The 22150-nt window shown below is 37.0% G+C and overlaps 1 protein-coding gene across 1 annotated transcript; it reads right to left on the minus strand.

The window, feature by feature from the left end:
* Window positions 1-424: 424 nt before the first annotated feature.
* Window positions 425-7388, minus strand: LOC105056534 (beta-xylosidase/alpha-L-arabinofuranosidase 2). The gene is made up of 7 exons (XM_010938752.4): window positions 6752-7388; window positions 4899-5180; window positions 3912-4081; window positions 2965-3062; window positions 2154-2504; window positions 1472-1888; window positions 425-1239 (listed from the first exon to the last, which is right to left on the minus strand). The coding sequence occupies exons 1-7, from the start codon at window positions 7178-7180 to the stop codon at window positions 668-670; spliced, it is 2319 nt and encodes a 772-aa protein (XP_010937054.1). The 5' UTR covers window positions 7181-7388; the 3' UTR covers window positions 425-667.
* Window positions 7389-22150: the final 14762 nt, after the last annotated feature.

The raw sequence follows: 22150 nt of genomic DNA on the forward strand, positions 1-22150 counted from the left end.
CACAAACTCAAAAGGATCCACTCACCTTGACCTCTATTATTAAAACAATAGAGGTGTAAAAAAGAGATCAACACTATCTGTCCAAAATTTAAAAGGAGTCTACTTTGTTATTAAAAAGAAGAAAAAAAAAATCAAAACGGGTATATATATATATGTAGCAGCAAAATAATGCTTTTACCTTATTCTGGCAAAAATTCTAACAGACCATTTTGTGAATTTGGGTGGTAGGTCGAGCTTTAGAAATTTCTAGAGTAGGGGACATCTCCAGACCCATTTACTTATAATGTTCTCTACGTCTTAACACCACCCATTTCTTCCCGATTTGGATGGTGGGTAGAAACTATGTCGAAGGCCTGACCAATAAGCGTCCTCCGTGTGATTGGTTGGTGGTGAACGTTCTCAAGATAGCAAAATAGACTTAGAAAGTAAAGACAATTCTCGTTTTCCATTTTTTGGTACAGAAGACAATTCTCGTGTTCAATTAAATTCAAGACAATGGATTCAAATTACAATTGGCACTTGAAGAAATTGAAATGGCTACAATTATCTCAAACAAGCTTCCATGGAACCCAATTTTACCTTTGGAAGCACTTATTGGACCTTCTACCACTAAAACGGACCTTTTGGAGGGCCACCTCAATCAAACATCCTTGAAGCCCATTGGGTCCTAAACCCTCACCTTAAGTGAATGCATCAAACTCCCCACATGAAGGATATGAGACCCTAAGGCCACCTTTCTGTTCCCAAGCTCATCCACAAGGCTCAAGTCCTTGCAAACATCAACCTTGAACACAACGTTGCCCACCCCTTGGGGGCCCAAGTAGACCTTCTCAAATCCAAGCAACTGCTTTTGGGGAGAGTTGTGGACTGAAGGCGGAGTTGAGAAAAGGAAGACAGTGTGGCTCCCGGCCATGCGACCGGTGTTCTGAACTCTCAGATGGATGTCGAAGGCCACATTCTCGCATCCACTTCCGACGACGTCAATCGACTTACACCTCTTGGAGTAGCATGAGTGCCCCTCTTCTAGGGGGATTGATACTAGCTTTGGAGCTCGAACTAGGTGGTGGGCGTAGTCATTGTAGCTTAAACCATCACCGAAAGAGTATACAACATCACCCGTATAGAACCGGTATGTCCGTCCAGGATAACCAGTCGATGGATCAGGCCTCATGCGCATGTCGGTCATCGGGACCTTGTCGGCGAATGATTCAGGGTACCATGTCACAGGCAACCTCCCACCTGCAAAAATTAATACAATTCAATCATCTTGTAGTTTTGCAATGACGATTAACAATTAAAACGATGAGCAAGTAAATTATTTGCAACCAAGGTAGCAGCATGATATTTATGCCATGCATGCACTTAAAATAGAGTTAATGTTAATGCATGTGCTGCGCATCCAATTTAGGCTGTAACAACAATGTTGTTACCATGATGATATCTAATAAGCCAGATCTTATATCAAACCTACTTGGATTGTAATAGCCAAAGATGATGTCGGCTAGGGCAGCACCACCAGCTTCGCCAGGGTACCCAACCCAGAGGATGCTCGAAATCCGATCATCAGATTTCGCGAATGATATGTCAAAGGGACCACCAGACATGATCACTAGGATCACCTTTCCCTTCGCCGCCTTTGCTATCTCTGTTACAAGGGTTGGCTGTTGCCCAGGGAGGAGCAGGTTCACCCGATCCAAGCCCTCCCTCTCGATCGATTGATCGGTGCCTACAACCAAGATGGTGACATCAGCTTTCGCCGCCGCCGCCTTGGCTGCATCCAATTGCAGGCTATTGCCGGTGCACCCCACGTTGGTGCATCCTGGCTGGTACACCGTGGAAACAACAGCTGTTAGGCCCTGGAGAGGGGTGGTATACGTGCATGGAGTACCTGTGCAACATTGGTCGCTATATCAGTATACTGAGGAACAGATAGAGAAGGCCCAAAATTTAGAGAGAGAAAGTAAGAACAGCCTACTGTTGGCAGCCCACTTTCATACAACTGGGCCATGCTATCATCAGATTGGACTCGTTGGGTCGATCCATAACAACTTTTGGGCTCATATAACATGCGAATCCATCATGTAACAACATGTGGATACGTTTCACAACCGTCTGATGGTAAGACAGAATACATGATATGTATTTATTTATACCTTCGTAGTTGCCGATCATGGTCTTGGTGACATTGGCGTTGGGGCCGATCACAGCCATGCATGTGATGGATTTGGGGTCAAGGGGCAGGGCATCGTCGTCGTTCTTGAGGAGCACGATACCCTGTCTCGCGGCCTCACGGGCCAACTCCTGGTTCGCCGCGGTACACACATCCTTTGGGCCCAGCGAACCGTATTCCTGCTTCCGAGGATCACCGTCGAAAAAACCGAGACGCATCAGGACCACAAAATTGTTTGTTATGGCTTTGTCCACATCGCTCTCCTTTAGCTTCCCGGCCTTCACTGCAGCCTGGGTGTGCTGCCCCAGAAATGACCCACAGTTGAGGTCCAGACCTGCCAAGATTATTTTACTCTTTTCAATGACTGTTAGTCCTGGAGCAGGTAAATATGCTTTTTTTTTGGGGGGGGGGGAGGACAAATGACAGGGTAAATATGTTAGAATTAGTGGTAGGGAAAAAAATTATTTTTATTTTTTTTATTAAAAAAGTATAAGTCAATTGGTGGGGTTAAAAGAAAATGTATTACATCTCCAATAATACCATGCAGCTGGAAAATGACCAAAGCAGAGCTATCTAAAGTAGGCCCAATTAAAGCCAGAGAAAGTCAATTAAAGTTGGCTAGCACATCAGCTCAACTCTACTGTCCTTGAGCTGTGTCCATGAGCGCTATCATTAGTGATGTTAGGTGCCACATTCGAACCATAATTAATACCCCAAGCAAACAAATTCCTCAACTTGTCAAATAAATTTGGGCCGCTCAAACTTGGCTAAGTTTCTGGTTTAAAAGCACAGACCTGCCAAGATGGTTACAGCTGCAGCATCCTCGGGTGTTTTGGTGTAGTGCTGACTGTTGTAGAGCACATCGACCGAGTCGCAATCAGAGACGATATAGCTGCAGGCATGAACATCAAATTTAGCTCAATTTGAGAACATAAAATCTTTCATGGCTAAAGATGTACTCTTGCTCTAGTGGGGGGCATGACCTGACACCAACCAAGGAGAGGTACTGCAGAAATTGAATCCCTTGACATGTGTGGTGACCAATATTGGTTGGTAATGGTATCATTGTGTCCTGGTCTGGAGTCCAGCTCATGTCCATCGAGTTGGTCCTCGATGACATATGTGTGTGTACGTATATGTACATGTACACACAGAGAGAGAGAGAGACACACACACACACATATATATATATATATATATATATATATATATACATGTGTGTGTCTAGAATAATTGCAATGTATATTCATCTTATAGTCAATTACAATGATTTTACCATACTTTTTTTTTCTTTTTCCCCTTTTTTTTTTATGTGGGAGAGTGTTGAAGGGGTTAAGGGTTGAAATCATGGTTAGCACCAACCTCTTGTTTGGACCACATGAAAGTTGATGACAAGATAGAGCTAGAAAAGTCAAAAAGTGTGAGGATGGGGGCCTTTTGCTCCCAGTTCCAAATCATCAAAATGCCTGAGGTTCATGCAGAAAAGCTGATCCACAAGATCTCAAAAATCTAGTCACTGCAATTATTAGAAGGCCCCCTCACTTGTTTATATACCTTGGCACTTGCATGAGAGATACCAAATGGATATGCTAGTTCAACAACATTCAAATATACCCTATGGTAACACACTAACACTAGATGATAAGGAGCTTGTCACATCCCCATTAACACATAAACAGATATGCTTCATTTTTTTTCCAAAAGAAAAAGGAAAAGATAAAGTATGAGAAGAGAAAGAGACCCATTAAGTTTCCAGTCTCCTCTGATGGTTCCAGCCAGGAGATCTGCGTCTGCACATGTGGGGACACCATTGACTTGGTTGTATGAGCACATGACACTGGCCACATTCCCATCAGTTACACAGCTCTTGAATGGAGGCTGAAAGGTGTCATCCAGGTCTTGCTTTGTGACCTAACATCACAAAAATTAAATATACATATTGAAAGAGGATACAAGTTAGGACACCACAATATGAAGAAAAAAAAATGTTGCTTGGCAGCAAAGCACACTTAATTAGGAGAAACCATTGTATATATGCATATCTTCTATAATTTAATCACTTACGCATCGGTTCATGCACGAATTTTAGAGTATATTATCCTAGTGCAAATATAAAATGTTATAGGACCAAAATACAGACCAATGTTGTCTGTCACGGTAGAAATATAACTCTGTATTATATTTGTGGGAATTGTATAGCCCAAGATGTCCATGTTGAACATGACATTCGATGCATGTCTGAGCATTTAGTAAATAATCACAGGATCTTTCCTTGATAAATTATTCTTATTACATCAAAATAAGATGGCTGAGATTCAACATAAAGACAAATGCAGCCGATACGTATACATTTAATGAGAAAACATCAGTAAGCATATGAAGCAAATTAATATGAACTTAGATCGATTGTAAATTGTACATTTGACAGTGTGTAATTTGTGCAAGTGTTCTAAGTTTTGTAGGTTATAGAAAACTTATGTTGTGCATTACAATATGGACTGAAGTTACAAGAAGAAAATAATCTATATTTTTAACCCCATTGAACTAGGAATTTGTGTCTAGCATGGATTTTATCTATAGAAAAACATCAATTTCCATTTACAGAGCGTCAAAGTAATTAGAATACCTTTTACATGCCATTGTTTCTTCTCAAACAAATGTTTTCTCAGCATATTTACAAAACCACAAAACCTCAAAAAAGAATCAAATTTCTGAGTCATATAATTACCACAGCATCGAAGGTGTAGCGCTGGATTCCTTTCCAGTTATCCAAGTCATAGGCAGTGTAATGCTTGCAACAAGCAGCGACTTTAAGCCGGTCTGGATTGCTGGCCTTCTGCAAGCCCTTCACATAACCAGCAGCATACTTGCTAGCAAGCAAAGGATCTTCTCCCGGCGTCTCCTGTCCTCTTCCCCATCGAGGATCTCGAAATATATTGACGTTTGGGCTCCAAAATGTTAGTCCTGCTAGACCCACATTATGCATTGCCCTGGCTTCTGTCGATACCACCTATAAGCAACCAGATATACAAACATTACAGACAAGCATGTTTTCCAACCATTGATCCTGAAATTGGAAGCTGTTTTTTGGCTCAAAAAAGAACTTGGAAACTGTTCTTGGCCATTGGATAAAAATGCAGTACAGATTTTACAATGTACCATGAATGTAGAACATCTCAAGCATTTTCTCTCTAGTTTATCATATCAGTTTGGTCTGTTTTTTTTTTTTTTTTTTTGTTGAAGTGATGAGGACTATGATATCGATATACAACTTGTTACTTGGCAAAAAGTTGCAAGACCATTAGAAAAATTTTTTTACATCTACCGACTCACAAATCCAAAAAATTTTTGTTTAGTCCTAGACAAAAGTTGTGTATCTTTCACCAGAATCATGGAGAGTCATATACAAACACATACATGAAGATAGAGGCACACTTTTCTTAGAATAAAGACATTCCATCTTTTCCCTACATGAAGATGGCCTAAGAGAAGGTTTCCAAGATTTGGGACCATCTGTCAAGCACTCAATTTTATCTACTTTCATTAGACAGTGACACCTCAACTAATAGAAAAGTGGGCACAGAGGAGATGGCCGACCATAGATGAGGAAACTTCCAATTCATCTAATGCAAATGCATCTAAAAGAATGCAACAAATTGCGAAAGAATATCATATTAATTTCAAATAGTGAACTCATGAACTACGTTATTAAATGTAGATTTCTCTAACAATGGTCACATTCATCATCTATCCTTAAAATTATACAAAATGATGGAGGGGAATCACTGCATTTTGTTCTTTAACTCAACAAAAATGACTGTAGACATAAATTTATCAGTTCGTGCTGCAATTGAAGCAAGAAAGATAAGAATTGTCAAGAAAATGATGAAGGAACATTACATCTATCCAAAAGTAGGTATACCAAAATCTCATAGTACTGCTCTGACACACACACAAACACAGAGACAGAGACAGAAAGAGAGAGAGAGAGAGAGACACACACACACACACACGGAGAGAGATTGTAAAATTTAGATCCGAACCAAACCAAGTTATACAATGTCCCAAGACCAGGAAAGCAACAAGATCGTTTCCCTAATTTGGGAAGTGCAGTTGCAGAGCAAATATTTAGGAATTTCATCGTTAAAGAATAAAATAGGTCTTCTTTAATCTGAAAGAAATCTTTTTTCATCCAATGTCTATAAGAAACAATTCAAAAATCATATGATGCATTAAACCAGATATTTCGAAAACAAAGAACTGAAAATTAAAAAGGTTATCTTTAATATTGATATACCAAGTTCCATAACACCAATCAAAACACAATAACCCTGCATCCAGCACCCACTCCCACAATCCAATACCCAGAACCCACCGATTTGAGCGCAAACATTGCAATGTGGCCTAAAAACAAGGCTTGGAAACTGGAATGCCATCACTTTTTCATCAAACACTATACAACACTGTCAATCCGTAACACATTAACAAAAAGGACAAAGAAACTCATGTCCAAGTCCCAAACCAACATAAAACCACCTATAAACGAATCAAAGGAACAGAATATTGCAACAAAAACCTCACCTTTCCAATGGTTTCAAACAAGGTAGTGTTGAACGAAGCCGCAGTGAGAATGACCTGGGGAAAGCTCGTCGCCCCGGGGACCAGGCTCGAGAAATGTGTCCCGGGCCCGACGTAGGAGACCCCGTGCAACGCCTCCGACCACCACTCGTAGCTCGGGATCCCAAGCCTACTCACCGCCGTCGCCTTGTTCACCAAAAATCCCACCTTTTCGTCCAATGTGAGCCTCTCCACCAAGTCATCCACCCTCGCCGCCGTCCCCCACGACGTGTTACAGAACCCGAAGTTCGCCAGGCTCGGATTCGACGCAATGTCGCAAGCAAAGATGGGCGTCTGAGCCAAGACCCCGCTAAAACCCAGGAAACAGAGGAGGGAGAGCCGGAACAGGGGAGCCCAAAGGTGGGATTTTGATGACTTTCCCATCGAAACCATGGCTCCTCCAATGGCCTCGGGTGCTCTCCTTCCTCAGTGTCTCTTGCGTCCTTTCTTGGAGGTTATATAGTGGATTCCAGCTGCAGAGGCATTGGTGTTGTCTTGTTGTGGCCCGTGACAGTGAGAGGCCTCAGACGGAGGGGAATGGGAGGGGCTTTGAGAGTCCGTGAGGATTTGGATAGCTTTTTTATTGGTTTTATCCTTGATTGGGTGGCGGAAGGGACTAAGAAGTTGTTTGACAAACCGGCAGAAGGTAGGGGTCAATGTTGGACGCGCCTTACAGCGGAAACCGATTCGTGATACTCGTTGGAGTTTAATGCAGAGGAGGGAGAGAGAGAGAGAGACAGGCTTTGGTACAGCTCTCCTCTTCTAAAGTTAACTGCTGTAGCTCACGTGAAGGTAATTCCAAACATCTAATTGGAGGAACATGCATCACAAGGTACTAAACAGTAGAATGTTTAGATTTTTTTCTTTTCTTTTTTTAATGCATCCTTTCCCAAGTGTTTTATTTTTTCTTTTGATTAATTGGTTTTCATTTGTTATTTTGCTTTTGTCAATGATTTGATCTTTTTCTTGGTTTGATGGTTTGGTTAAAGAAATAGGTGGAGCTATCCCTTCTTTTAGTCAAAAAAAAAAAAAGTTGAACGAATAACGTTTGGTTTGCTTTATATCTGGAGATTGGGAGTGATGCCGAAAGTGATGTTATTTGTTTGTTTGTGTCTGTGATGCATACCCACGTCTCTTAAGACTTTCTTGTGGAATCTTCTTTTTGGGGTTCTGGGAATTTAAACCTGTGATGTGATTTAGCTCTACCAGATTGCAAAAATGCTGTCTAGGTTGGCACTAAGCCTTGGAAGTTTTTAATGCACTGGTGGAGAAAATTCCATTGCCTTGCTTGCAGGAAATAGTTTCTGCTACTCTGGACAGCATTAAAAGATTTAGACTTTATTATGATCATGAAAGATTGAGACTTAGAACTGTTTTCAACAGATTATCTGGTTACGCTTTTCCAATACCTAGATGCAAAGAAGGTAATTAATTAACTTAGAATTAAAACCAGCTTTTGACAGAGTTAAACGTAGAATCCTTTGAAGTGCATTAAGAAAATGCATGTTATTTGATCCACTTGAGAAGTTACAATGCTTGTTATCTTCACTAATTTTGATTTTGTTAAGTGAGAACATGAAACCAGCCAATATGTGCATGTAAAGAAGGCCATTATACCACACACACTTTGTTGTTAGGTGTCATGTCAACATTGCACCGCCTTACCCAAAAATCCAAACATTGCTCTTAATTTTGGGATGCAATTTATGTTGATAGCACCCATTGAGTCAAAATCAACTATGAATGCTGATGAAAATAACTTTGGACTCAGATGCTCTGTTAAGGCTCTTGCATTGATGATAAAGTAAATCAAAAGCAAGGAAAACTTAGAAAGTAGACTAGATTGGCATATGATTATGTCTTGATTCTAAATTTCACCTTCTAGCCTTGTTTCCTCCATTCCCCAGCATTCAAAGTAGAAAGTTAAATGAGTACCCTAGATGAGCAGGCAGTTCTGAATAAAGCCTTATAAAACTTAACTCCATATCATTATTGCACCATAGATCATGAAAAAAAAGAAGCACATGAATCAAAGATCATTTTCTTCCATCAAGTTTTCAGACCCATATAGCCTCCACTTCCACCAAAGTTTCGAGTCACGGACAACAAATAGTACATTAAGAGAAGGTAGTTTTGAAGAAAGCTATAAATATACTACAAACCCTGACCATGTGCTTCCATGTTTATTTATTTTTTTTAAAAAAAAAAGAACAAATAAAAAGGAACAAAGAACTTACACTTAGAAGAAACAACCCATGTTCACACTCCTCTTTTTGCTGGACGGGATATATGGGAGCCACCATAACGGGCCCCATGTCTCAAAACCAAAGCAAAGCGAGGCAGAAAGGAGAGAAATTAAATAAACCTTCACTTTAAGCACCCAACTTGACACCCTCTACATAACGCTTGGCATCAACTCATTTTCAGTCGGATGTGGTGGATCAGTTCAACTACGAAGCATCCAACACACACAAATGCGTGTGTATCGTTTTTTCCCTTTTTTTTTCTTTTTGTTGTTGTTCATCTCTGTATGTTGCTTCACTATTGGACTGGTCCACCGGCTCAGTGGTAGACCTGGTCCAACCAAATGAGCCGGTGGACCTGATCCAACCATAATTATTCCATGGAGACCACGTAGGCGAAGCCCGTGTCTCAAAAAGTGGCTGCTGAGGGGGACAAGGAATAACCGCACGGTAGCACACCACCCGTGCTTACGCGTGTGGTGCTGCCCGTGATCGCTGGCGGGCAGCCAAAACAATGCCTTAAAATTGGGGGCGGTCGGGGCATGTGAGTATTGATCCGGCCGGTCGGAAGGCAGACCTCTGAACTCCGATCAGTTATTTTGGACGGGCAATAGTTGGGCTGGGCTCCACCAGGCCCACTTTCTTGTTCAGTTGTTGTAATATCTCGTGTCCTCACGGCCCTATCCGCTGAAGGAATATTTCCGGATTTATATTAAAATAATCAAGAGGGGTCCGAATGAACTGGGGCTTGTCGCATTCGTATCAGGCTATTTTGCAGCCAAGGATTCCGTGGGTGTTAAATTGTGCATTTCCAAGTAGATGTATCTAGATAATTATGATATGCATAAATATCCCTCTATTTTTAAAAATAAATTAATTTATTTAACAAATATTTATTTCTATTTTGTATTTTTTGTGGAAAGGCCCCATTACATGCACATTTACAAAAACACATATGAAGACTAGTAAAATGGAGAGTATCACAAGTCCAGTGGAGCAATCTAGCATGTATAAGAAAACTATACTTGTTGGGGAAGGACGAGCATAATAATTTGGAAGGTCATATATGGAATTAATTGTTATTAGGAATCAGTCCAGCCAGGATGTTGAACAAGCTGATCTGCTTGATGGCTCGGATGTATGGCTAACTCAAATGGAGGGAACAATCGAAGATCAGGATGTGCCCTCCGATAGATCAACCTGTTCGACGAACTAGTCGAATCGATTTCAAGTAACAATAGAATCCACCCAAGGAAGCATACATGAGTTAAATGCTCGATGAACTTGATCTTATTTGTATGATACATTATACTTCCTATAACAACTCAGGTTATCATCTAAAAAGACTAACCAAAAAGTATTATTTAGATTTCTTGATCATCTATAAATATCTAAGATCTTAACCAATGTACCCCCATTTAAGTCCTAGTGTCTTTGTGAGACTAAAGTTTTAAATCCATACAAATCCATTTATAAACAATATGATTAACTTATGGCCAGCCCCCCATGCTCCAGTATTCCCTAATCCACATAGATTATGGACTGTATTAGTTTTGATACCATTTGTGATAATTCAAAATTTCATCCAAAATAACTAACTGAAAAATATTATTTGAGTTCCTTGATCCTATATAAATATCCAAAATCTTTTCAATGCAGAACCAATGTGAAACTAAATACACAATCGCATAGATCCCACACCTCCAATGCAAAAAAACTTAAAATTCGACTATCCTAAATCTTGAATTTTAATCATGGATGATATATAGTCCATGCCTATTTTGTGTATCAAACAAAAATAGTTCCAATTTGAGCACTGAATTTAACATAAACAGGGTTTAAGTTTTCTCGATACATCTGATTAAATTATTTTATAAATAAAATTTATAGTTTAATGCACTCATTAATAAATATTTATATTTTTTTTTGGATAAGTACTATATTGGCATTACTTCTCAACCCTCATCTCATCTAGTTGTATGGTAAAACAGAAGAAAAATATTCTTGTATTTAAGCTAGTTGGTTTTATCTTTCTTTCCCTTTTTCGAGAATAAGTTATGCCCTTGAACATGCATTTTTTATTAAAAACAACAAAACCATCCTCTCCAACACAGGGAAAAAAAAAAAAAAGATTCTCAGTCATGACATTTTGATAAGATTGTGGTCCAATTATATGAAAGCTCATCCTCAGCAACTTCAAATATTGAGCAACCTAGCTAGGTTTGTCGAAATAGATCGATGAACCAATAAGATCGAGCACGCCGTAGTTCCTTGCATGGGGACTCAATCTGTTGGCTAGTGCCCATCACCAAATCACCACAAAACCAAAAGGTGATGTTAATTTTTCCATTACTGGATTCTGGTCTTTTTATTCTTTCATGTAGGGTTCCAAAAGGATGTGCCACCTTAGCATGCTAGTGGAGTGAACCACTTCTCTTTGATAGGAAGTATGTATGAGGACCTTGCATGTGTGGTAGATTGGCACCATCTTGAACCACACTAGGGATGGCAAACTCCGCTGTCAATTTATGTTGCCATCAAGATCGTAGATCTTTAGGTTCCTCTAATTGTTCCTTCAATACCTCTATAGTGCACCAACTGCCACTCACGAGAGTATTGTGCTTGACATGATATTGATCGTTTATTATCCGAGGGAGACTTGATAGCTAACTACGGGCTCCCTCCACATGCAGATAGTATTCCATTTCATGGTTGTGATCATGACTTTTGTGCTGCAAATCACTACCTGAGCAACGGGACAACTTGCGTCACCAACCATAATATAAAGATGATCCTGATGGATCAACGATCGTTAGCTTTAATTGGACGTATAAATGCTAGCCTCCAAATGCATCTTAGAAATTGATACGCAAGCTCCAAGTTCACTTACCTTTTCGGGTTTTTATTTCTTTTTCTAGGAAAGGAGGCTGTCATCTCTCCCTTCTTTAACGTTGAACAAATAATTGGACGTATAAATGCTAGCCTCTAAATGCATATTAGAAATTGATACACAAGCTCCAAAGTCGCTTGCCTTTTCAGGTTTTTATTTCTTTTTCAAGGAAAGGAGGCTGTCATCTCTCCCTTCTTTAATGTTGAACAATCAAAATGCAATGCATGCATGAGAACAGAAGTAAAAAATTCCCAAGGGTAATTCAGGATTGGTTTGATTCATGGAAAAAAAATCTCTCAATGAAATATTTTTTTTTCTGAAATATGATCGCTGAGAAAATAATTTTTGCATATTACTTTGGTTCATCGTGAAAAAGCAACACATCGTAGATTTACTTATATTTTTACTATTCTGATAAATTTATATAAAATATCTATCATGTCTTTAATAAAAAAAAATTTTATTTCATTCTACCTACAAGGTTAAGGATATTTTTAAAGAAAAAAAATATCTCTATTTCCAACCGATGAAAATTAGATTTTTTTCATATTTCACATGAATTTTATTTTTTTTTAAAATTTGAAAATTTTATTAAAAAAAAAAAAAAAGCTACTTTCCCATCCCTCTATTAGAGAAACTCCAGTTGAATATTTTTTTTATTTTTTTATTATGTACACTTTTCCCATTCTCTTTCCAAGAACCAAACAAGTTGTCGGGGCACGGATAGCGGTGGTTGAGTATGCTATGAAAGGGTGATTGACACAATTGTAGGAATCTAGGATATATATTAGAAGCCAAAAGGATAGGATTTCTAATTTTAAGAGTTTTGTGTGATAATTAGCAGATGTGGAGAATTACAGTGGCACTTGACTAATATATGGGTGTGCAAGGGGGTCAAGTGGAGCCAGACCTTTCTCATATTGAGACCTGACAGTCCAATACTGAACCCCTTTATAATGACAGCAGAATCCAGATTTCGTGTTAGGTTGCCTACGAGGACGGCTTGTACCTAATAAACTCCTCCATATAGAAGAATTCAGGTCATCCTTATGGCTGGATGTGAAACAGGACTCTGTTTCATCTTCGTATGATTTCCATTCTTATATCTAGGCCTGAATCCTTGTAGGTGGGGTTGAGATGCCACTAAATCAGACCCATTTGCACCTCTCTCTCTCTCTCTCTCTCACATGTTCACACAGGCGCATGTACACGTGCGTGCCCACACAAAGCTGGAGCACTCTGTTTATCCAAAACTCTGTGAGATGCAATGATTAAAGAGCAAGGGGATCAGTTATGGTAGGTAGTTGTGGAAATGATCATTGCAAAGCCATCTCACCTCACATGGTTCAAGTGCCCACTTACCAACCATTCCAATCATGATTAAGCTTCCATATATGAAAGGTTTTATTACCTAAAAATTGATCATTTGGGTGGAAAACAAGCAGTCATATTAGCTCAGACAAATGAATCTCCAATTCTAACAATTTCCTGCAACTTAGGCACATGACATATTTGTACACATTAGGTGGTGTATGGTATCAGAGAGAAAGAGAATCCTACCTAATATTTTTAGCCTATAAAATCTGCCACATACCAAAATGTAGAAAAGCTGCTGCCAACCAGACACCAGGCATGACTTGTGAGGCACTTGGAATTCGCCATGAGGTGGTTGTGCATTGGCTTCAAAAACTGAAGATTGTTGAGGTCCCAATAGCCAGTAAACCTTGTCCTGCATGTTATTTGTGAGGCTTATAGCCTCATAGGAGGTGAAGCATTATTAAAGGGAGGAGGAGGAGGAAGTAAAAGGTGAAATGGCCAATGGAGTATGGTCTGGAGAGTATGAGAAAAGCTACATGCACAAATGGTAGGTAAGCCACTTTGTTGCCCTGCAAAAGAATGGAAGAAATAAATGGACTGTGAGAGCACCGCAGGGCTCTGAAGAACTACTTGTGCTTGTGGAGTGCAATTGAAGTCACTTGGCACCTTTCACATGACAACGCAAGGGAAATGGATGATTGGCTTCACTTAGCTGTCTCCCAAAGTTAGAGTTCAAGACAAGCAAAAAGAAGAATGAGAGGGGAAAAAAATTATAGCAGCAAGATTGTGAAACGATTTTATGTCCACATAATCAACCTTGTTCCTTTATTTCTATATTTTAATTTACTTTGGAAAAAAATGAGGAGGGATGGGGGTAACTGAAGTGGGGACTGGTGTATAAGCTTGTTTCCCATTCCACACTCAAGTGGGAAGTTAGGTTGTGTTCCTTGGCTTTTGTAAATGCTCTCATGCAGCGAAGCTTGTATCATGCAATGATTAGATGGTCTTCCAAAGGAGTCAGTAACAGCCTAAGATGTCAGTTTAATTTAACCCATAAAAATTATTGCTAACGCATGATTTGAAGTTAAGATTTGGACATGGAATCACATAAATGGAGAGATGCCACTTCCAGACTGTAGCCTAGCTTTGCAATCATCCAAGATTTCATAAGTTGGTTCTTTTTTTAATTTTCCTCCTTAAGAGTTGGTGAGGTAGCTTAACATGAATATAAAAGTATCGTGTGGCTAATTGTGACAAACAACAATAGTGATGCTCACATGGGGTTCACAAGTCAAAAGGAATCATTTAGAAGTATCGACACTCTGATGGACGAACTTGAGGAATAAGGGTCTAAATTAGGCTTACAATTCACTTAATTTGTTTCATTTGTTGTCACTACCTTTTAAAGCGAGAATTTTTTTTTTTTTTTAAAATAAACTAGTGTTCTTTAACTGACCATGCAGCAAAAAGGTAGTACGAAATTCTTTTGAAGACAACAAAATGTGCCAACCATAGCCATATATAAATCACAAAATGCATGTTGTCTGATTCGTGATTACAGGGTATGAATGATGCATGTTGGACAGTGATTCGGACGGTGATAGGGCCCTTGAAGCCATGCTTGCAGTGGCAATAAGAGAATGTTTGTGTGTCAATATAGAAGGCTCTACTTCTCCTTTGTGTAGGCCCATGTATGTTTCAATCATTTCTAATGCTGTGAATTAGTCTGACCATTGAATCGTTTTTTTTCTCTCCTTTGGTTCTGCTAATTATTTTAGAAGTATCACAAACTCAATTGTAATGTTCTTTGACAAACATTAAAGGTATGGTCAGTAGGTCCCATAATGCATACAGCTCAATCAGACCCCAATCATAGAGTTCTTGTCTATTAAAGTTGAATGCCATAAGATAGGACTGTGTTATCTATCCGAATCTGATGAGTACTCAGTACAAAAGCTCAATTTGTGGAGGTCTACGACATGCAGTCCCTATTCTAATATCAAGCAACCCATTAGAAGACAAAGAGTTTTCAACTTGGACGGATTATGAAAGAATCAAAAGAGGTGATGATACCTAGAAATGAATGATAAATAGAGTTTAGAGGCTATGTGATGCATGAGAAGAATTTACCATGGTGGTGGTGGTTTTCAAATTTAATAAATATATTCAGATAGGTATTTCGTTTTGTCTCTCTCCTTCAAAGCTGGACTTAGTAGAGGTATTTATTTAAGGCTGAACTAATAAAGGCAACGTGTGTAGATTGATGTCTACATCACTAAAAGTCTCCTCGAGCACCTAAAAGTTCAGGTTTAATACTAAAATACAAGCTGACAATGTTGATGATAGAAAAAGAAGAAGAGACCAAGGGGATAGAAAACATAAAAAGCCAAGATGAGCTAAAATTATACCAAGGAGAAATACCCTCTCTCAATGTATATCCTTTTTCATTAGAAGCCGAATTTACCACCAAATTAGTCTCTTCTTGGTGTCATCTTAGTTGTCCCTCAAACTCCAATCCTGATCAACTCTCTATGGCTAATGTTATTTCCAATGAAGTCTTTCACCAAAACTCTCAACTCTCATGGGAGATCACAAACTTTCCACCTCTTGCAGAAAAGCACAGTTTCTATACACGAGAGTTTCTCCTCAAAGGTGGAAAAAAGTGCAAAGCCTAGCACTATAGCTCATCGCGTTGGATACATGGTGTTTTGGTAACATTGACTTGAGGCAGTGAAACTTCTTGTACGGATCTGTGTTCTGACTTTGTTTGAGTACTTCAGAACTCTATCACACGTTGTGGCTCTGGATTGACAGAGATGGAGAAGAGAAATCTATTTACTTTATAATATTGTTAGCATTTAATTGTCCTATCCTTTTTCATGATGATGACCAGAGCCAGTCTGATATTTTTTAGGCTCGGGGTCAAATAAAAAAAATATATTAAAAATTAATATATTTTAAATATTAATTATTATTAAAAAATTAATCTACATACATTTTGGAATGCAAAAATTTTTATAATTTCTTTATAATCAATATTTGACAATAATTCTTCTTCAATAGATAGCATAGCTAAACCATTTAATCTTTCTTGTAACATTGTTGATCGTAAATATGATTTTAATAATTTTAATTTTGAAAAACTTCTTTCAGCAGAGGCAACAATGACAAGTATGAACAATAATATTCTATATGCAATTGATGTATTTGGATAACAATTCATTTCATTAATATAATTAAGTATATCCATAGCAGTATTTTTTTCTTTTGGCATAATTATTTTTAGAACTTTTAATTCTGAAAATAAATCAATCCCATTAAGATCATAATGATTACCATTTGTTAAAATATTTTGAAGATTAAGACAAATTTTTTTCAAACTTTCTTCATCCAATGAAATTAATGTTTTGAAATCAAACAAAAATTTAAAATTATTTTCATATAATTGAAATTGTTCAAACCTATGTTTCAATGAAAAGATAGCTTGATCTACTAAATATAAAAAATAATTAACTCTAAATGATTCTTCTGGTGATTGTTCAATATCTACATTAATATTTTCATCAAATTATCTTTTTCTTTTTACTTGACGTTTTATACGAAATATAGGATCAATTTCCATCTCATTTGCAATTTTCTTAGCTGAAATCATGGCAGAAGTAAAGTCCGTCTCTCTATATCTTTCAAAAAATGAAACTAATCATTTTAACTGATCAATGGCAGCATCTATACGCATATCCTTAGATTATAAATTTTTGCTAACTAAATTAACAGTAAATAGTATATCATACCAAATAATCATTCTTAATAAAAATTCAAAATTTTCAAGCTCATGTGTTGCTAAAGATTCAGTTTCACTCTTTGTTTTTGAATCCTCACAAATTTCAGCTAATTGATATAAAGCTTCTCTTATTTGTGAAGTTTGAAATCTTATTGCTTTGACACTCTCAATGCGACTTTCCCAACGTGTTTGTGACAATGGCTTTAATGTTAAATTAGGTACATTATCAAGTAAAATTTTTCATCTCTTTGTAGAACCACCAAATGCATTATATATACGTTGTATTACACCAAAAAAAATTTAGCTTTACTACAAGATGAAGCCACATCACAAAGTATTAAGTTAAGACTATGACAAGCATATGGTGTATAAAATACTTTAAAATTTATTTCTAATAATTTTTTTTGTACTCCCTGATTTTTTCCTTTCATATTAGATCCATTGTCGTATCCTTGTCCTCTTATATCATCAATGTTTAAATCAAGAGTTTCTATAATAGATTGTAATTCATTAAAAAGGCCTAAACCTGATGTATTATCCACTTTTAAAAATTCTAAAAGTATTCTTCTATTGTTATTGGTCTTTTTGAAATATTCACACATCGTATGATTAAAGACATTTGTTCTTGATGACTTGCATCTGGAGTACAATCAAGTATAATGAAATAATATTTTACTTCTTTAATTCTTTTAATTATTAAATTTTTTATATTAGATGCTAATGCAATTACTAACTCATCTTGAATTTTATGACTAAGATAATGATATTGAATTTCATTATTTTGAATACGTCTAAGATGTTCTTGCATAATTGGATCAAAAACAGCAATCATTTCAATTAATTATAAAAAATTACCATTACTATTTTGATAAATTTTTTTATTCGTTCCACGAAAAGCTAGAAAATTTTGAGCAAGAAATTTAACAGCAGCTACTATTCTTAATAGTACTTTTTTTCAATATTCTTTCTCTTTATTAATTTGCTCTTGAATATGTTTATCGATTGTTTGATTTTTTTTAAATATATTCTGTAAGTCAATCCAATTGGTCATATTATGAATGTGATCTTTACTAGTTTCATGAGCTTTAAGTCTTTCACTAAGGTGTTTCCAATCTCTAAAGCCATCACTTGCTAATTGACTTCTACTACTATTATCATTTGATTTAAATAGCTTACAACAAAAACAAAACAATTTGTCTAACTCTTTTGAATATACTAACCATTTTCGGTCATGTTGCTCTCCATTTGGTAAAGTTCGATCATAATATGTTAAAAAAATATCTATTATATTGATCAAGAGGAAACTTTATATTAATATCTCTTTTAGGATCATTTTTAATTAATAAATTTTTAGAATTTGTATCAAGACTATCCCATATCCTAGGATCATAAATGTCAAAAGTATTTAATTTACTTGATTTTTCATTCATTAAATTTTTATCACCACTAATGAGATCATCTGTGCTATTAGTATTATCATAATTAATAATATTATTATCATTATCTAATTTATAAGTAACATTTATATTTTCATTGACAAATTCACTAGTAATATTATTTGAATTCTTAACTATATCACTTTTTTTACTTATAATAAATTTATCAAGACCTCCTTTTAATGATTGAGTCAATTGTTCTTGTTTTTTTTTTCTTAAGTTTTTCATGACTCGAAAGATATTTTCTAGGTATCATGTTGATAAATAAAATAATAAATATTAGCTAAAATTAGTAATCAATAAATTTAAAGTTTAGAACAATAGAACCTGATTTAAAGCTTTTTGATAGAACAATAGAACTTGCTTGAAGGCTTTTTTGATGGAACAAAATTTAAGCAAAAGCTACTGTAATTATAATAAAAATTTAAACCTAAAAAATAAAATATGACAATTAATCAATTATTTTAAGAATAAGATATAGTAAAAATAATAAGAAAATAAAGTGAAACCACAAGCTATCTAAAAAAATAAGATGGATATAAAAACCATAATTATATTTATTTAAAAAAGCAAGTCCTAGGTGTACAAAATTAAATATATTCCATCATATGCAAGAATACTGACCTATTGAATGAGACTCTCACATAGACGGGCCAAATTTCATATACCTAAACCAATTGGATTATAATTAACAAATCCATGTAATTATATTGTGTGAACCATCTTTTTTTTTTATTGTGTGGACTGTGGACTATCTTTTTTTTTTTCTTCTTCTTCCATAGTAAAACAGAGGACTCATCCTCTCTTTTTTTTAACGGAACAGTGTGGATCATCTTTTTTTCTTTTTTTTTTATTATGTGAACCGTGGATCATTTTTTCTTTTCTTTTTTTTTTCTTCCATAATAAAATAGGGGATCTTTTCTTCTTTTTTTTTTTAACGGAATAGAGGACTCATCTCTCGTTCCTGAGATAAGACCATAAGGGAGATCTTCCTCCCCGACCAACACCGCCCACAACTAAAGGAGCGGTCTCCGACGATCGGATGATGACAACCACAGGCTTCAATGATTTTTTTTTAATTTTAAATTTATTATATGTGCGTAGAGAATGGTCAGAGAAAAAATTCATCTGGAAGACTCAGTGAGCCGAGAACAAGAGAAGTTGAGAGTACAATATATTCAAGGATGTAAAATGGGAAATAAAAAAATATATATATAAAGCATCAAAAAATCCAATTCAGCCGACAGTGGTCGAATAGTTTTTTTTTTCTTTCTTTTTTCACGATAAAATAGGGACTCTTTCTCTCTATTTTTTTTTTTAATGAAACAAAGAATAGTTCATCCCTGTTCCTAAGGCAAGGCCACAACCCACAAGGGAGATCCTCCTCCCCGGTGGTGTGGCAGTCTTCGACGATCGGACGACGACAACCACAAGCTCCGGTGACCGACGGTGGCCTAACGGTGCCGGAAAGATAAAAAAAAATGAAAAAACAGGGGAACTTGCTGAACTAGGATTTCAAGAATTTTTCTGATAATAAATCGGTAAAAAATCAAGTTTAAAATTCATAGCAGATTGAAAGAGGAGGATTGAAGAGATTTACTTAACTTTTTAATGGATTTTGATCTGATTTTTGGTGTCCAAAATAAGAAAGAATCACCGATGGACAGCAGAATAGGGAGAAAAGATCGGAGACGGAGGAGGAGGCGGGGGAGAGGAGCCATAGGTCGTCGGATCCGGAGGACATTGAGGGCTAAAAAGCTTAAAGCTGTTGCTGTGAGCCGTTGGGGTGCCGACGTTTGGTTTACCCAGAAAAAAAAAAATCGGGGGCCTGGGGCGGTCGCCCAGTTTGACCCGCCCCAGGGCCGGCTCTGATGATGACAATGATGACAATAAATAATGACCTAACTATTATTGGTGTTGGTGCAATTGTTGTCGGATGGATGGTAATTGACGACGCATAAGAACCATATAGAATTGTTAGGGAAAAAAAAATGCAGTCCTCCGAAGCTCATATTATTAGGGAAATGTCTTGTGTTCATGCCTTCAATTTACCCAGTGATGAAGCACAGGACTTGGGAAAACCTCATGCTGTCTGACAAGGGTTACCTTTGAGATACATCAACCGGGCTTGCATGCCTTGGTACCAATGGCGAACACAAAATTGGACCTAGTACCAATGCAACTTGTGGTGAAAATATTTCTATTTTGTTCCATAGAAAGCCCTTAGAATTTGACCACTCATGGCCAGAATCAAGCACTTAGTGCAACAGTCTAGAGTCTCATCCAAAAAAACTAACTGAAAGATATAATTTGAGTTGTTTGGTCCCATATAAATATCCAAAATTTATCTAGTATATAACTAATGTAGGACTAAATATATGTCTGTACAGATCCTCATATTTAGTGTTTTATATTACAAGTTCTTTACTTAAATTCTTTACATAATATTTTACCTCATTAAAATTTTAGAAAAAATATAGAAATATCTCCTCAACTTTAGCTCAATTTCATTTACTCCTTCTATACTTTAAAAAATATCAAACTGAACTTTTTATTTATCGATATGTTCTAATATGGTCTAGCCATCTATTTTCGTTAACAGAATTTTATAAAATGATAAAAACATCCTTATCACCATCTCCTTTTTTCTTCCTTCTCTCCGATTGATCCTCTCCTCCTCCATCACCAGTATCGCTCTTTCCCCTTCTCTTACTTCCTCCCATTTCTCCTCCTTCCTTTCTCTTCACCTATTTCTATCTCTTCATGGTAGCTCCCTCCACCTTTACTCATTCATCCATCTTCTTCCGTTCCTCCTCATCCACTTCTCCTCATCATCCTCCTCCAAACCACTATAAACCATCTCCCTTCATGGCGGCCTCCTCCACCTTCATTTTTTTTTGCCTTTTTCTTCTTCTTCCTCCCCATCCTCTTCTCATCTTTGTCCTCCTCCTCCAACTCATTCCTTACCGGCGATCTCTCTCCCCTTCCTCTTTCCTCATCTTTTTTTTCCTTCTCATCCTCTATGTTCTTCTCATTTTTTTCCTCCTCCAAACACACCCATGAACCTTACTCCTCTACGATGACCCTCTTTACATCCGTCCCTTCTCACCGGCAACCCATCCTTTCTCTTCCCTTCCTCCTTAACTATTTTTCCTCCTCTTCCTTCTCCAAGTCACCCATAAGCTATCTCCCTCCACGGTGGCTTCTTTCATCTCTGTTCCTTCTTGTCGACAACCTATTTTTCCTCTCCACCCTCTTCCTCCCCACCCTCTTCTCCTTTCTATCCTCCTTCTCCTCCTCCAATCCATTTCTTACTAGTGGCCTTTCTCCCCTCCTTCCCTACCTTGCATGCCTTGGTACCAATGGCGAACACAAAATTAGACCTAGTACCAATGCAGCTTGTGGTGAACATTTTCTATTTTGTTCCATAGACAGCTCTTAGAATTTGACCACTCATGACCAGAATCAAGCACTTAGTGTAACAGTCTAAAGTCTCACCCAAAAAGACTAACCTAAAGATATAATTTGAGTTATTTGATCCCATATAAATATCCAAAATTTATCTAGCATATAATTAATATAGGACTAAATACATATCTGTACAGATCCTCATTAGTATTTTATATTACAAGTTCTTTACTTAAATTCTTTACATAATATTTTACCTCATTAAAATTTTAAAAAAAATATAGAAAT

Source organism: Elaeis guineensis, chromosome 13 (genome assembly GCF_000442705.2).
Source record: "Elaeis guineensis isolate ETL-2024a chromosome 13, EG11, whole genome shotgun sequence".
NCBI classification, from domain to species: domain Eukaryota; kingdom Viridiplantae; phylum Streptophyta; class Magnoliopsida; order Arecales; family Arecaceae; genus Elaeis; species Elaeis guineensis.

Excerpts from the sequence above, each read along its gene's own strand:
- LOC105056534 (XM_010938752.4), bottom strand. The coding sequence starts at position 7,180 with ATGGTTTCGATGGGAAAGTCATCAAAATCCCACCTTTGGGCTCCCCTG. Across the intron at positions 1,889-2,153 it reads CATGATCGGCAACTACGAAG|GTACTCCATGCACGTATACC; the intron begins GTATAAATAAAT and ends AATGTTGCACAG. Across the intron at positions 1,240-1,471 it reads CTTTGGCTATTACAATCCAA|GTGGGAGGTTGCCTGTGACA; the intron begins GTAGGTTTGATA and ends TAATTTTTGCAG.